The 16,614-nt window shown below is 56.2% G+C and overlaps 2 protein-coding genes across 2 annotated transcripts; both read right to left on the bottom strand.

Moving 5' to 3' along the window:
- Positions 1 to 1,083: 1,083 nt before the first annotated feature.
- On the bottom strand, positions 1,084 to 5,325 carry LINJ_29_1590 (conserved hypothetical protein; the record flags this gene model as incomplete). Its single annotated transcript, XM_001466643.1, has 1 exon — positions 1,084 to 5,325. One exon carries the CDS (start codon positions 5,323 to 5,325, stop codon positions 1,084 to 1,086), a length of 4,242 nt encoding a protein of 1,413 aa, XP_001466680.1.
- A 3,330-nt stretch (positions 5,326 to 8,655) lies between these two features.
- Positions 8,656 to 10,674, bottom strand: LINJ_29_1600 (conserved hypothetical protein; the record flags this gene model as incomplete). Its single annotated transcript, XM_001466644.1, has 1 exon — positions 8,656 to 10,674. The coding sequence occupies one exon, from the start codon at positions 10,672 to 10,674 to the stop codon at positions 8,656 to 8,658; it is 2,019 nt and encodes a 672-aa protein (XP_001466681.1).
- Positions 10,675 to 16,614: the final 5,940 nt, after the last annotated feature.

Here is a 16,614-nt window from a genome sequence, read left to right on the forward strand (position 1 = left end):
CCACCGGAAGCGGTTCAGCATGCGGCAGGGATGAGGGGGCTTGCTTAGCTTCCCCACACACAGAGTGGGGGCACGGGACGCTGGGATACCACGCGCTGAGGGGTGTGTCCCGCCCCCTCCACCCCCGTCACGAGCGCACGAATAGAACAAACCTCGCAAAAGAAAAAATACGCCTGTGAGAGGCGATAAGAAGCTCGTGGGAGACAGGACATCACACACGCACATACGCGAATCTAGGAACACGCAGCACACGCACAAACACCTAAGCACGCATGCCCCCTCTTTTCTCCCGTGACCAAAAGGTTCGCGCTTGTGCCTAGTGCACGTGGACGCGCAAGAGACCTTCGTGATAGTGTCTGTGGGTGGGTGGGTGGCTGTGAGAGTGTCTGTGGGGTTATGGGGAGTGGGGTGAATGTACAAACCTTGGGGAGCACGTATATATATGTATAACGTACAACAGCCCGCTGGGGTTGCTGCGATCCCTTTCGAATTAGCCGCCCGACTTCGTGACCTCTGTTGGATTCCCCTCCTCGTTTCCGAAGGCCCTTGTCCGTTACCACCCTCCACTCTTCTTCCCCTTTCTCGCACCACAGTGGCCGCGTGTAACCCCCTGCCACAGTGCTTGTACACAATACACCACACACACCGATAGATGCGAGACATGAGAGAATGAGGAAGGAGGTAAGAGGGGAGGGATAGAAAATAGAAAACAAAAGCAACGTTCACAGTGAAACTTAGCGAGCGAGATGCCTCTTTACACCCGCCTAGGCGACGCTCCGGATGCACCAGGAGCACCTTATCAGTTTCCTTAAATGCTTATATATATGGGGGCGTGCTCGTATATGCATGCGCATATCTTTTTCAATCAGTGGCGTGCCTTTTCAATATGCTCGTCCTCCCTCCGCTCTTCCGCCTTGAGGCGTGACGGTCGCAACGAAACAAAAGAGGCGGTGAAGGACGAGGAAAAGCGGTGTAAAGGGCCATGGGTGAGTGTGTTGGGGGAGGGGGAGCGGTGAGACGCAGACAAGCCCGTACACATCGTCGCGTCTCTCGTCCCTGGCACTTATCTCAGGCGCGTGCGCATCAGAAGTCGCTGGTACCTTTGATTTTGCGTTCCGCAACGCGAGAGCCAAATTGAATGGCACGCTTCTGCAAATGGGTAACGTCGCTCAGGCCCAGCACGGTCGCCACGCGGCGCAAAACGCGCTTGTCGCCTTCGCCGACGTTCAGGCGAAAGCTGACAATGGGCTCGAGGGCGAGCTGCAAAACCTCGTCGCTCGTCAGCAGTGGCGCTGCCTCATGCGGGTTCGATGCCGTGCCCAGACGCAGCGAGGAAGAAGAGGTCGGTGACGTTGGCAACGCTGGGTCCGCGCCAGCGACGCCGCTCTTCGCCGTGTGCCGCGACAGCAACTCATGTGTGGACAGGATGTTGTTGCGACGTTTCAGCACAATCCACTCCAGGGTGCGCACGACTCCCTCATCAAGATACGGGAAACGCGGCTCTCGCCCACTGTCCATCGTGATGCGATCGTCACGACCCAAGTTGCGCTGCCACAGTCTGGCGAAGTCTCGCTCGAGCTCTCGCCGCGCTCCTTGCATGCCCTCTCGCTGAAAGAAGCGCCGGTAGCGCGTGTACCCGCCCAGCGTCTCGTCGGCGCCCATGCCGAGCAACACCACCTTTGCCTGCGACACATACGACTCTTGATACGTTCCCGGACACGGCAGTGGCGGCTGCATCGATCCGTCGGGAGCGCGCACCGGCTCCTTCGCCTTCATGTACTCCGTCATGAACCACGGACTCGGCGGCACGGCCGTGGCCCGCTGCATGTCGCAAGGTCGACAGAGCCGCACCGCCTTTGATGGGGCGTCCGGCGCAAACTTGACGTACCCGGCCTTGGCTGCGTCGTTCAAGAAGCTGCCGAGCTTCTTGTACCCGTAGCGCTTGATGTGCGGGTGGAGAAAGAGACTGTACTCCTTGCCAAGCGTAGACAGCAGCACTGGCGTGTGCGGACCAGAGCCACTGCGCCCCTCCTTGACAAGAATGTCCACCAGAATTTGGTACTTCTGCGCGTTCGCCACGGAGTCGGGATCGACAGACCCGGACGACGAGGAAGTCGACAGGGTGGCTGCCGTCGCGTGCGCGGCGTTGCTGGCGAGCAAGGCGGAAGAGCTGCCGGGGAGCCGCGCGCCCGGTGTTGCACTGTCGGGTGGAAAGCTGGCGACGGGAGTCGCACCTGTGTAGGCGCGGAAGTGCTTGGAGAACTCGTCCAGCGTGACGGTGGGGCTGCCCATGCCGATGCGTACGGGGGCGGAGGCTGACGTCGGGCTACCACGTCCCGTGGTCGTTGCCGGTGTGCCACTGCGCGCCACGTCGCTCGAGCGCAAATTCTGCATGCGTCCCGAGGCACGCGCGGCGTACCAGAGCGCCGTGCCAATGTCGAGATCCATGACGGTGTGCCGCGGCACGAGCAAATCCTTTATATGGGCGCTGTCCACGGTTGATTTCGACGGGACATCCACCAAGATCAGGCGCCATTCCCGCTCTGGAGGGGCAGCTGCTGCCCCTGCTCCACCTCCCCCAGCGTCGTCGCCCGACGTGTGAAGGAGCGGGAGGCGCAGAAGCTCCTCCATGGAGCGGAAGGCGGCGACGCGGTCGGGCGCCTGCTCTGGCGTCTCGCCGAATGCCACGTTGACCAATTCAATAGGGGTCTCCACGGGCAGCAGGTAGTGCGCTAGGGCGGCGATGACGGTACAGTCGATGCCTCCGGAAAAAAGAATGCACAGGGGCCGCCGACGTGCGGTCGTCAGCTCCTGCGCATCGCGGCCGTCCACTGCGCCGGCGTTCGCCACGGTGATGCGGCGATGCATCGAAACAGCAAGGGCTAACATGTAATGTGCAGCAGCCCAGTCCACCCAGCGCTGGTCCAGTGCCTCCTCGGGCTGGATGCTCTTCATCAGGTGGCGCGCCCACTGCAGAAGCGGCTCCGGCAGCACCGCAATCTCCTCGTGCGCGAGAATGAGCTCGAAAGACGGCGGCTCGTGCGGCACCATCGGCAATCCGACTGTGCGCAGCAGCGGATGCACAAGGTGGTTTGACCGCTTCCACGGACAGTGCAAGAGCATCACGTGAGCGGCACGGAGAGTGGTTTGATACCCGTCACCGGCGCCGTTCATCACTGTCGCAGCGGAGAAGCAGACAGGATGAAGATTAGGCGACTGGTGTGCTGCACTGCCTTCAGAGCCGGCAAGATCAGCAGACCACGCCTCCACCTCCTGTGCCGCCTCCGCCGCAGTATCGCGGTAGACGAGAGGGGCCTGCAGAGGTACTGCGAAGAGTCCTGTGACGCCGACCTCTTGCCAGCAGGCCTCTCGGTATCCGGCACCGGCAACGTCACCAGCTTCGTCGTCGTGCTCGTCCACTGCACTCCGTGAAGACAGCTCCCCCGGACGCAGTACAGGAGGAGATGGAAGAGGGGGAGTGGTTTCTAGCGACGTAGTCGTCGACGCCGCTCTCTCATGGCGAGGTCGCTTCGACTTGACCGCGCCATCAACATTCACCTTTGCATCATCGCCCAGCTGCGGCAGGAGACTGGTGGTGCTGGTCGTGATCTTCGAGGAAGAGGAAAGGGCTGAGGTGGGGTCCGTGCAGCTAGCCGGCGGGCGGTGCTGCACACCGACGGAGCTGACAATGAGCTGCACATCCAACTCTGCCGGAAATTCATGCGTCGCCGCTGGGCCGACGCCAGCTGCGGTGCACTTGTGTTCCGCGTTTAACGGTGGCACCGTCACGCGAACGTGTGTGAGGAGCGAGTGCCGACCGAGTGGGTCTCGCCCAAAGATGGCGAGGCGCAGCCGCGTCGCAATGAAGATAAAGCTGTACGGCCCCTCCACTTGCTGCTCAAACAAGGTGGTGCACTTGCGCAGGAAGATGCGCTGACGCTGCGCCAGCGGGGGCAGCTTGGGCCCTGACGGAGTCTCTTGTGCCATGTTCACGCACTCCAACTCCATTTGGGAGAGGCGGCTCGCCAACAGCACCGTGTCGGAGCCCCACGGAGGCGGACAGAGAGCGCCGCCAAAGATCTCCCCGTTCCACAAGAGGGAGGAGCGGTAGTCCCACGAATTGGCAGGGCCGTCTTCCTCGGCGTCCGTCTCGACGCTCACGTCGTAGGGCTGCGCGACGGTGGAGTGGCCGCGCAGACCAAGAACGGACGCGACTCCTGCAACCTCCGTACGAACGTTTACGGCAGCGCTTGCGGGCACGGACGCGTGCGGAGCAGCGGCGCTAGCTGTCGCGTCCCCGCCGTTCGTCATTACCGTGGATGACATCGGCGACACAGAATGCATCAGCGAGACGCCGCGGTCAGTGGGCACCTGACAGACCGCGGAGAAGGATCGTCGGGTGATGCCGTACGTGTTAGGGCCACGGCGGCGCAGATTGTGAACCATTTCTGCGAAGAGGTCATTGACAGTTTCGCTGCTGTTGCTGCTGAGGAAGCTCTTCACATCCAACCCTGCGTGCGTGCACAGGCATGGAGTGAGACTGTGCGTCTGCCTCGCCCAGGACGAAAAAGAGGTGGCGCAGCTGACACCGTTGGAGGGGTGGCTGCGGCACTGCTGCTGCACCACCTCGTCCTGTGGCGGAAAAAAGGGATTCGAGTGTGAAGCCGCCGTGCTAGACTTTGCTGACCGCTGCTGCGATTCGTTTTGCGGTGAAGCTAGCACCGGCGTAGTTGTGGTCGCGGCGTTCACGAGCTTCTGCCTCACAAGAAGGCAGATGCCGCACATCTGGTTTCGACCTTGACGGAGGTGGGCGAAGGCGTGAATGGTGCTCACTTGGAGAATATGGCGTGAACAGAGTAAAAAAGAAAACACGCTCGAGGAGCACAGCGCCACGAGAACCCGCGAAGACTTCGGCAACACGAGCTCGAAGCAACAAAGGGATGCAAACACACCAAAGAATAAGGATGACCGAAAAGAAAAGGTTACGAAGGAGCGAGAGGAAACCACGGAGGACACGCAAGTCCTTGCCGGCGTCCATTGATCGCTTGCGCTACGAGATGCGCGTGCGCAGAGAGGTCGAGAAAGAGAGGGGGTCAATGAAAAGGGCGTGTATAAAACGGAGAGGAGAGCCTGGCGGATCGCATGAGCAAAAGGGAAGACGGCCAAAAAAGTGGGGGAGGGGGGGGGGCGGTAGTCTACATCAACGGAGCCGCTACTCCGAAGCCTCTTGGTCTTTACCCCTTCCCCCTGTTTACTCCGATCCTCAAAACTCGTAGCATATGGGATGGCGCCCCGCAGGTCGCGCACGCTTCCATCTCTCCCCATGCAACAAGCGAAGGCACTGATCGGCCTCGCATGAATTGTGCTTCGTTGCCTTCGCTGTTTTTCGTTGCTTGCACAGTACGTGTATGCGATTCATGACTCTTCAACAATGCCGACGAGTGCTACCTCGAGTCTACAGTGCGCTCGCTTGCCCACACTGATGAGCACAAACACACGCACACACGTATACCTTTGCGCATGCTTTCTCGTCATCTGTAAAGTCTTTTCACTACCACGCTACATGAGCATCCTTATCCAAGCCGCAGACACTTCATAGACGACTGAAAAACTGGAGTCTCACTTGCTTTCCTGCTCACAAGATCTCGAAACCTCGCATTCCCTCCTCCACCATTTCGCCGGCCGCTGCAGTTTTGCCGACTGACACAACGACTGCGCTACAAGAGCACCATATGCGCTGAAAACGGCTTGAAGACCACGAAACAGAAAGGCAGCACTACAGACTACGCCCTGGAAAAGTGATCTGTAATAAACGCCGCCCATGATTTATGTACGGATGCGCTCCTTCTCTTCTAGTTCCGACTGACGCACGACCCGCTTTTACGCAACGCTAAGTGGGCTCTTCTTTCCTCTCATTCCTTTCGTCAAGTCAAGTGGCGTACCGCGGCCAGTGGGGTTGTGAAAGCACAGACTCCCTCCCACAAAAAAAGCTAGAAAGTAAAACTCTCACAGCATTCCACGCACGCGCGCCCGCCAAAAACACCAAAGAGAACACAGAACACACGTTCCGAAGCGTTTTCCGAAGTGCTGGGGAAAAAAGGAAGCGAGAGGACAGGAAATCGTTCTCTCTCCACAAAAAAAAAGAAAAACGCAGCGCATCTTCGGTGTCTGATAAGTGATCGAAGAAGAACAGAAATGAAAGACAAGCGACGCACAGACACACAGCGGCCGAGGAAGCGAGAGGGCAACACGTGAAGCAAAACAAAAGAAAAAGCATATATTGCGGCTTCTTCGGATGGGGGTGGCTGTGATGTGCGTGCGTTTGCTAGGCGCGCGGAGAACGAACGCGGCGATCCCCAAGCAGAATGCAATGGGGGGCCACGCAAGAGGACGGCACTCCAGCATACACGGAGAGCCCACCTCATCGAGAGAAGCGAGACACGCATAAGTGAACACACAGAAACAAAAGGGAAAGAGTCATGCTCTGCTTAAAAAAAAAACGAGAACGAAAAAAAAATAACGGGCATGCATTCGAGGGAAGGGGAGGACGAAAAAGAGGGGAGACGGATACTCGAAGGCTGGCCAAAATAGACGCACTCGAATACGCACATAGAAGCACACGAGGATCAGAAGAAAACGGCATGCGTCGTGTGTGCTCTCATCCTCCTCTCCCTACAGGGGGCTCTGCACACTCACGCGAGCGTGCACGCACGGCTCGGAGAATGAAATAACCGCAGCAGCAGCGACCCCGAGGACGGAGGGGGCTAATGAAGCCCGACAAGAGGTACAGGGGAGCGAAGGTGAGATCTGCCCCGAAAGACCGAAAGAGAGAAACCATTACGCGAGGCCGCTTCTACTACGATCCATTTCGCACGAGGAGCACATCGAAAACGAACGAGAAACGCGCGTCGTTCGTAACACGCGCTCACTCAGCGCCCATCAATGTGCAGGGCTTCCTTCACGGGCATTTCCGATTTCCGGAGGTATGGGGAGGAGGGGGAGGGGGAGCGGAGCGGTTCGATAGAAACGCAGCAGTGCTTACGGAGGCAAGACGCTCTGAACCTCTGCATCCACGCCACATTCCAAAGGCTGCAAGATTTATTTCGTATTTGCAACCCGGTTGAAGGTCCTGCCACCGCACCCCTCTGACTGCAGAGAGCCCCCATCTCACACGCGATTGGCCACATCGCCCCACTGCATCTCTCCGGTTTGAGCTCATCACTTGCACACCCCATTAGTGTTTAGCTTAAAGACACGGATCTTCTTTCCGGAGCTTCTCAAGGTGCCCTTCTTCCTTCTGCCTCGAGGCGGTAGCCAACTCTTCATACATACGTCATGCGTTCCGGCACATCCACGAAAAACAGAAGAGGTTAGCTGTAGTAGTAGTATTAGCACTAACAAGCAAGAATAAGGCAAGGGGTGGTGTTACTTAGAGGCAGAGTGGTGCGCGAAGATATCGTGTAAATTAGCGACCAGTGCTTAGCCACAACGAGGAAAACAAAACGAGAGAGAGAGCGCCATTAACATGACGTGTTGCATAAATCTCCTGTCCCCCTTTTTCCTCCGCACCTCGAATGCGGTAGGTAGGTAGGTAGGTAGGGAGAGCGAGAGGGCAAACAACGCCGACGAAAGTGGCGGCGGCGACAGTTGCAAAGTGGAAAAAAAAAGAAGACGGGAAACACAACTAAAAAAGAGTGCAACGCGCGCACGCACAGACAAGAGAAAAACAAAAGAAAAACGAAAGAAACATCGAGAGACGAAAAGCGGTAAGTCAATCCACAGCAAAAGAGAGAGAGAGGACATACATCCATATATATATATATATGGATGTACCTCAGCAGACTGCCCAAGAAGAACGCCAACTCCGCCAGCGGCACCCTGTGTTACCTATTCGTCGGCGAGAAAGCAAGAAACACAGAAGCAAACTTCTTTTTCATTTTTTTTTCGGTTTGTTCCTGTGTGTGTGTGTGTGTGTTTTCCTTGCTGTCGCTAAATGGGTTTTCCTCACCTCCCGCTTATCTGGTGTTTTTACACCCCTGTGTAGGTGACGTACAAAAAACATTCATTTATTGATTCCAACTTCTTTTGCGTTCTCAGATTCGCTTAGTCTTTTTTTCTGCCACGCTGTCGCTTGCTCTCTCGCACACGCAATATGCAAGCATTCGGATGGGGGAGGGGCGATCATACACCGTCTTGTCACCTCCCTTTCTTTTTGATTTCCTATTTTTTCCTTGTTTGTTTTTGGGTGTGTCGTGTTTTCTTTTCCAAGGCAGCATAGCGCACTGTGGCACGGCGCACGCTGTATTTCACATTTTCTTTCTCTTAAGGCGGGAGGGAGAGAGAGGACTCGCCTTTGCAGGTCTCTCGCTGTGGAAGCTCTCGCGAGGGAGCCACAAAGAAAGATTGCATGAAAGAGATGGGAGGGGAGGAGACACCAGAAGGCCAAGAGCAGAACTCGAAAACGACGATCCTGGAGCTTAAACGGAAGCAGATGAGAAGGAAGGCGCCGACCTTCTTCGGCACGGTTGCACGTCCCTCATGCTTTTCTCTTTCTGTCCGGCTGTACCCTCCATCACTGCTGAGTATGCAGACGTGCGCGTGCCCCCCCCTCGCCAACCGATGCGCCTGCTAGGTGCAAACCCTGTCCACCGGTGGTCAGTCGCTCTTGTTCTTCGTCTCCAGCGCCAGCGCCGCCTCGGCCTGCTTCACCCGCTCCTGGCGCACGAAGCGGCGGAAGCGGAGGTGCACCAAGACGGCCGCTATCGTGGACATGGCGTTCACTGCCATGAGGATAAGCATCTGATTCCGCACACACGACGGCTGGTTGCAGTTGGGGGCTGTGCCAAGGCGGCTGGCTTCCTTGTCGAACATGCCGCCAAACATAAAGCGGTTTAGGGCAATGGTGCTGACAAAGCCAGAGGAGAACATGAAGTTGTAGTGCTTGCCAATGTCGTTCGCGTAGACGATGCGCACGCTCAGAGCACCAAGGCCCCAGCCCATGCCGGTGCCTATGGAGCCAAGCAGGAAGGGCAGGACAAGACCCTCCGCTGGGATCACCGCAAAGAAGAGGTAGGAGGCGAACAGCAGCACTGCACCAACTGGAAGGAAGGTGGTCGTCAAGATCTCGTTCGTGGAGGTCGCCTTGCGCCGAATGAGCCACATGTCCAGAATGCCGCTGACGATAAGGCCAATGGCGCTGCCGACGCCGATGAGGGAGACATAGAGAGAGAGGCGGGACTGGTCATACACGCCGAAGTTCTTACTGCGGTAGATCTGCGCTGCGTTCATCTGCATCACGGTGCCGGTGCCCCACATGCCGAAGAAACTCACCCAGAAGAGCCACAGATCGATCGTGAGGAGGTTGCGCCAGAACGATTGGTGGTATTGCGGGTCGCCGGCAACGTTCGTCTGCGGCGCAGGAGCGGCTCCCTCTTCCTTCTCCGCAGTATCCGACATCCGCGGACTTGGCGCCTCATCCTCCTCGTAGGTCTGCATCCCACTGGCAATCTCACCGCCCCCTTTCACCGCCATCGCATCAACGTCAGCCGCATTCGCGCTGCCTGCGCCGCCAACACGCTGCCCGTCAGTTGGGTTCTGCACGGCCGTCGGCTCCCTGCTGACGCTGCTCCGCTGCTGCGCGGCGTCGCCGGCATCCGCCGCCGCCTCCATCTCATCGACGTCCGCAAACTTGGCCTCGCGGACAGCCTCAGCCTCCTCCGGCACATCGTCCGAGTAACCAAGGCTGGGGAAGTGGGGGTGCCGCTTCTTGATGACGGGGTAGCGCCCGAGGAACTGGATAGGTAGCGCCATGAGGGAGAAGAGCGCTAGCAGAAACACCGCTATCACAGAGATGGCGAGGTAGCCACTCTTCTTGGTGGGCACGTAACCTGTCACGATCGAGCTGATGGCGAGGAAGATGAGGTTGGCACCGACCATGAAGCAGCCAATGTACAGACGCCGGGCAGAGGCGTGCTGCTTGCCGTAGACAGCCAACGTGGCCTTCCTCTCAGCGGCCTGCTCCTCGGTGAGGCGGTTCCGCTGAAACTGGCACGGTGTGTACGGGGCGAGGTCAATAAAGTAGCAGCCCAGCAAGGCGCAGAAAAACATCTGCGCGCCGACAAAGTAGGCGTAGCCCGAGTAGTTGCTTTCATGCTTCGCGCCCAGGTTAAGGAACCAGCCGTTGAAGTACGCCATGAGCACCGATGTGCCAAGGCCTGAGAAGGTCTTCTGGATAATCACCATATACCCGCGCTCCAACGGAAAGTTGACCATGAGCGGCATCAATGTTGCCACGTCCATGGCTGGGCATCCGAAGTACAAGATGGCATTGAAGATGCAAAACTGGATGAGGGCCATTTCTTTGCTCTTGCTCGTGATGATGTCGTCGAAAGCGAGCCCAAAGAAAAGGAAGCCGAGAAAACCCAAAAACCCGGCAATCGGAAACAGCACCTTCGGCCCGGCAAAGTCGAACAACATGCCGGCAAAGAAGACAAGATAGCCGCAGCAGTTGCCCACGGTGCTGATCGTTGTGATGTCCGCCTGATTGAAACTGTATTTGCTCCGCAGGTGCTCCGTGAAGATGCTGAAACCATACGTGGAGCTGATGGCAAGCCCCACATACACGCCGGCCATCAGCATCCGTGACCGATAGAGCTCATCGACAACGAGCTTCATGATGCACTTCGTACTTTTTTGTGGCGTTTTCGTTTTATATTTGTTTTTTTTTTGGAGAGGGGTTAAGAGAGCTGGTGCCGTGGTTAAGCGGTTCCTTTCCTTCGCGAAGAGGAAACAACCGGAAATAAGAAGAGATCAGTAAAGGAGAGGGGAGGAGGGGGAGGGACGTGACCCGCTATGGAACAGTAAAGAAGAAACACACACACACACACACACACACACACACAAAGCAAACGTCGGGATGGCGCAGAAATGGAGAGTGGTGTGGTGAATTCAGGAGGGGAAGGGGAGGAGGGCTACAGTGACGTGTGAGTGATGGGGCGGGATGAAATGGTGCCGTCGGAGAGGGGCAAAGGGGGATGAGGAAGAGAGCGAAAGGGGGCAGGGGTTTGGCATGCGATTGCTTCACCCAACACACACCTATCGTACTCAAGAGGGTGGGATGCGCGACACGGCTGATTGAGTGCAGGCTCACTTCCTCGACAACTTTGCAGGTAACTAAGAGAGAAGGAGGAGGAGAGGGCGGAAAAGGAGTCGGGGGACAACAAGCGTTACGGTCGCGCGTACGTTGAGCATAAACTGAGGCGGAGAGAGGGATCAGCTGTCAAAGGAGGGCGGGATTCCCGTGCGTGTCCAAAGAGATGCCAAGTGTAAGCAGACGCATGTATTTGCGTGGGTGTGGATGTTGGCGCGTGTCGAAAGAGGCACCCGGAGAGAGGGAGAAGGAAGCGCAGGAGGAGATGTGGACAGGTAATGGCGTCGCGCGCAAAGGCGAGAACAGACATCATCCGAGCCTGGTCGCATAAAACCCATCGGATGTATCGTACTGCACGGTGTAGCCATTGGGGTAGTCATGAGACTACCCCATTCGGCGGCACGCTTAGCGACGAGAAATCGAATGAGGGAGTGATGGGGCAAGAGACACGCGCTACAGCCTCCTATCCTCATCTGACGGGCCACCTTTCACAGAGGAGAGCGTCACAAACAAATGTGCGGTTGTTCAGCTGTGTGTCTTTCCTTTCTGTTCTTCACGGTATCGCCGGGTCTTCACGCGGCTGAGACGCTCGGCTGCCGGCGATGAAGGAGAAAGGGTAGGGTGCTGCCGGCTGCGGTGTGTAAGAGGTAAATCATAACGTGGCGGCCAAGAAAAAGCGGGACGGGAGGATGCCATCACGCACTAGTTTCACGCAGACCACATTTCTGTTGCTCTTACCCGTTGCCGTTTCCTTGCGGCCTGCTCCCTCCCTCATCCCTTCCCCTCGACTCCTAGCTTCCACAAACGACGAGCTGACTCTGCTTGGGCTGACGGACAGAGAGGCACCGCGTGCGTATACGCGGACGCCAGCGCACAAGGATAGGGGAGAAAGAGAGCCAGACAGAAGGTGAGCACGCTAAAATACGCGAGGCATCCCTCCGTGCACACACGTTTTTGATAGCGCTTCCGTGTGCGCATACTTTCCAGCCGTCGCTTCTCGCGAAGTTCCTATGGAGCAAGGCGTCACCATGATAACGAAGGGAAGACGACTCCTCAAACATCCTCGCTTTGCAGCCACAAACATTCCACACAAAGAGCCTCGCACAGGCCCAGCACATGCACTAGGCAGCTGAGGAAGTATCTCCAAAGGCTATGACACTGAAGGCCCCATCGAAGAGGTGAAGGGAAGCAACAGAGAAAGCGAGTAGGCGATTGAGAGGGCAAACTGCGAAGAGAGGCAGCAGAGCTGAGCGAAAGGCGGTTGGAGAGGGAAGGCGAAGCAGCAGCGCGGGTGCGAGCATGTCCTCCTCCACCTTCCCTCTCACTACCAATCGCTTTACACGCATGCCGTCTCCCGGGTCTCTCTCGCTTCCACCACCTTCTCCGTCGCACTCCAGTTCTTTGTCCTTTGTGAAGCTAGAGGGTCAGAAAGGAGCTGTGGCGGGAGAGCGTGCGCAACATACGCCCACACACCCACTCCGCACACAGCCAAAGCGGCTTCGGCACGAAGGCAACGGCAGCAACGCTCTTCTGCGCACCCCCTCGATGCGCCTCGAGTCCGTGGCAAACAGCACCACAACTACAGGTAAGCATGTGGGTCTCACCGCTGTCACCGTATACCTCGCCCTGTTTCGCTCTTATTCATCAGAAGGCCCCACGGGCGGCAGCACCATCCAAATTGCGCCAACTCTCGCGCGCTCGCCTCCTCTCTCGCCACACATGCACATACGCATACGCCATGTGAGCTACAATGGACTCACCGGCAGACCCGATACAATCTCTGACCCCTTCAATGTATCGCACCCATCAGACGAAGTTGTATGCGGGTGTGTAGGTGTATGCGTGTCTCTGTGTATGAGCACTGCCTCTGCGCGTGCGTCCGCAGTGATGCGCGTACTCTACACACCCGCATGCAAAAGCGGGGGAATGCAATACCAGAATAGAGCCATTCGCCCTCAGCACTCAAGCGAGTGTGTTGCGCAGCCTTGTGCACCGAGAACACAGCCGGCGGTGCCCTCTACACCAGAAAACAAGCATGCTCAGGTGTGTGTGCGTGAAACAACGAAAAAGTGGAGAGTCGAAAGGGGGGGGGGACGGCGCGCATGCATGCATGTGTGTGTGTGTGTTGAGGAATAGAACGGAGACAAAGAGGGAGAGAGATGGGCAAGATGAATCCTTACGTGAGCAAAAATGAGGAACGCGCGCGCGTCCTCCAAGTACGGACAGAAAGCTCGCCGGGTGCACACGGCACTCGAAGAGAAAAGGTCAGCGCTAGCGCGGACACACGCGCGGCTACACGGAGCATGGCTAGCACTGCACTTGAGAGTGGTACTCGCTGCCCGACCACGCCCACAGGGCGTCTTGGCGACCGCCAAAAAAGGCAAGCGACGTCCTGCGCACATCCATGAGCACGGATCCGCAGTGACATGCACGTGAATGCGCCGAAATGCACATTTTCGTTTTCTCGTTCGCTTCCTGCATCCTGAAACGTCACCTCCTTTTTTTTTGAGTGAAAGCGCCGCTTCGCATGGCACTTTCGTCGGGAGTGCGCCTGACATCTCGCTGACGTATAACAGTAGGAAAACGGAGAGTAAACAGCGCAAAAAAAAAACGTATAAACGCTAGAGAGGGGTCGGCGTGGGGCAAAGAGCATTCAGAGCGAGGCGAAAACACAAGAGAGAGGGAGAGAGATGCGGTGTGCAGCAGAAGAGGAGTCTTCGCTGCATGCTCGAGGTTTGTGCGCTCAGACACGGAAGCGAGAAGAGGTCCGCGGTCGGCATTCCCGCCGTCGCTATACATCTGTCTGTGTGTGTGTGTGTGCAATGCAACATCTTTTTTCCCTCTCGATATTCTCTGCTTATCCGCTGTGCCTTTGACTACTTCACTGTTCCACACGCTTCGCGACGTTGTCCTTCTCTGTCCTCGCTGGTTGGCTCAAAAACGACGATCTCCCCTGCACGTTCTATACTGTCATTTCAAGTAGTTCTGCGTGCCATGGTGATTCCGCCGCAAGCGCCGAAAAAAAAAAAGCAGATGTCAGGGCGCCCGTGCAGACGCAGCCGGAGTGAGGACGAGAGAGAGAGAGATTACCATGACACGTCGCATAAATCTCCTGTCCCCCTTTTTCCTCTGCACCTCGAATGCGATAGGTAGGTAGGTAGAGAGAGAGAGAGAAGGCAAACGCACGGGCACATGCACGCAGACAAAAAAAAGTAAGAAAGGAACCCTTCGTGGTGCACACGCATATATAGATCGATCTCTCTATATGCAAAGGGAGGCATGAGAGGCATTCGGTTCGCTTAGTTGTGTTCCGCGCGTAAACGAAAAAAGAGAAGAAAGTTCGCAAAAAAAAAAGAAAAGAGAAGGAGAACAAGCGTGTGACAGGGCGCCCCGTTTTATGGGGCGGACATGAGCACACGACCACACACACACAAACACACAATCGAGCAAGAACAAAGACGAAGAAAAAAAAAGGAGGCACGGGAGGCTGAGAGGTGTGCATGTGCGTGCGGATGGGGGGAGAGGGTACGGCACCTGAAAAAGCGTGTTCCTCCATCATACCTAGCAATGGCCGCATGAAAGCAAGGCGAATGAATACGGAGGCGCAGCGCAAGGCAGGAGAGAGAGGTCACTGTGACTCTTCCCGTCTCGTTCGCTGCACCTCACTCCCTTTCTGTTTCTCCGCAACGCTCTTTTCTTCAAGAGGGAGCGCCAGCGAGACACAGCCACGGCACGCACGCACGCACACATACGCCCTCTCCCCTCATCTTCACGACACACAAACAAAAGCACGTGAGAAAATCGCATCCAGTCAAAGGCAGCCCGCTCTTCCTCTCTCCTGCAGTTTCGATAGCGATCCCATTACCATCGCCCTCATCTGAGTACTCCTTGAACGAGAAAACAATGACGTTCATCAAGCTCACCGCAGATGGTGAAGACGAGTACGTCACTACACGAGAGACAAGAAGAAACGGCCACAGAAAAGAAAGGGGGAGAGGCACAGGCAAGGAAAGGAGGAGGAGCGCGAGTGCGCGAGATGCCTCCGGCGTGATAGAGCAGAGCTCACCTCCTTTCCGCCCTTTCTTTTTTTTTCGTGAATCTAGCAAAGGCCGTTTACTTAGCCACACATGGACAACGTCAGGCGAGGGAGAAAGAAAAAAGAGAGAGAACAAATGGAGGGAGGAGGGAACAAATCGAGGCCTTTGAAAGCTGAGAAAAAAAAAGAATTCGATGCAGTGTACAACACTCGGCAAAGCAAGAAAAAAAACGAAAGAAAAGAGCGAAATAGAAGAAAGAACAAGAAAACAAACAAGAACAACAACTAAAACCAATTAGCAAACACACACACACACACACAGGCAGGCAGGGAGGCAGGCAGGCAGGCACGCACGCACTCTTTCGGTAAGCAAAGAGGATGAAGGGAGTGTAAAAGAGAGCAGGGAAAGAAAAGCGGACGAGGCAAAGATGGACAGCAGCAGCAGCGCAAAAGACAGCCACCCACATGCACACGTACACCTGGAGTGAAAACAGAACTGGCCCGCAAATGGTGCGGCTTAAGTAAGAGGGACAAAGAATGGGCGCGCTTACAATCTTTCGAGCCTGACGGCCAGAATGATCACAAGAAAACAGTCTAAAGAGATGCATATATTCTTCTCGGCATTGACACTCTCTTCATATTTTTTTCCCTTCATGAGTTCAAGCTTCTGGCAGCGATGGAGTGGGGGGATGGGGGAAGAGATAGAGACGCAGGCGTTACCTCATGAGTCGCTCTAGTCAAGCAACATGCATGCATGTCGTCACCGTGGAATGTTAGTCGTCGCGGCAAATCCGAAAAAAAAAGTATGTTCATACCAGATAGGTTGCCCAACGCGTCTTGCACTGGCTGCCACGAGACACAAGGTGTGAGTGGCAGCAAGCATACACTTGCGCCCATTCCCTATCATGACAAGCCAGAAACCAAAAAGAGTCTTCGCTTTATCTTCGTCGTTTCTGGCTTTTTTTTTTGTTTTCGTCGTGCGTACCACTTATTTGCCGTTTCCAGTTTACCTCACACCTCTTCCTCTATGTTCGATATGCGTCGCCGTGTGTGTGCGACTTTTCGAGCGGGCCGTGAAGAGGCGCACGTGCCCCCCGCCCCCCGCTCTCACGCACACGCGTGACCGAGTCTCATCAGTGTGCAGAGCGAGCGAGCGAGCGAGCGGGAAAAAAAAAGCATTCAGAGCGCCGATAAGACGGGCATATATGAAAACACACACGAGCGGTGAGAACTGAAAAGGGGGAAAACGCAGACATCCAGCCAGTTGTATAACGAGCATACGAAGACAAGAAAGAAGAAGGAGTGAGAAGACAGAGGAGGGTGGGGGTCCGCAACACAAGAGAAGAATCGAAGGATCATGAAGAACCAAACGAAACGCTCCAATACATATACACACACACGAATACGTTTATTTAAGAAAAGAAATCAC

Source organism: Leishmania infantum, chromosome 29 (assembly GCF_000002875.2).
Source record: "Leishmania infantum JPCM5 genome chromosome 29".
Lineage (NCBI taxonomy): Eukaryota > Euglenozoa > Kinetoplastea > Trypanosomatida > Trypanosomatidae > Leishmania > Leishmania infantum.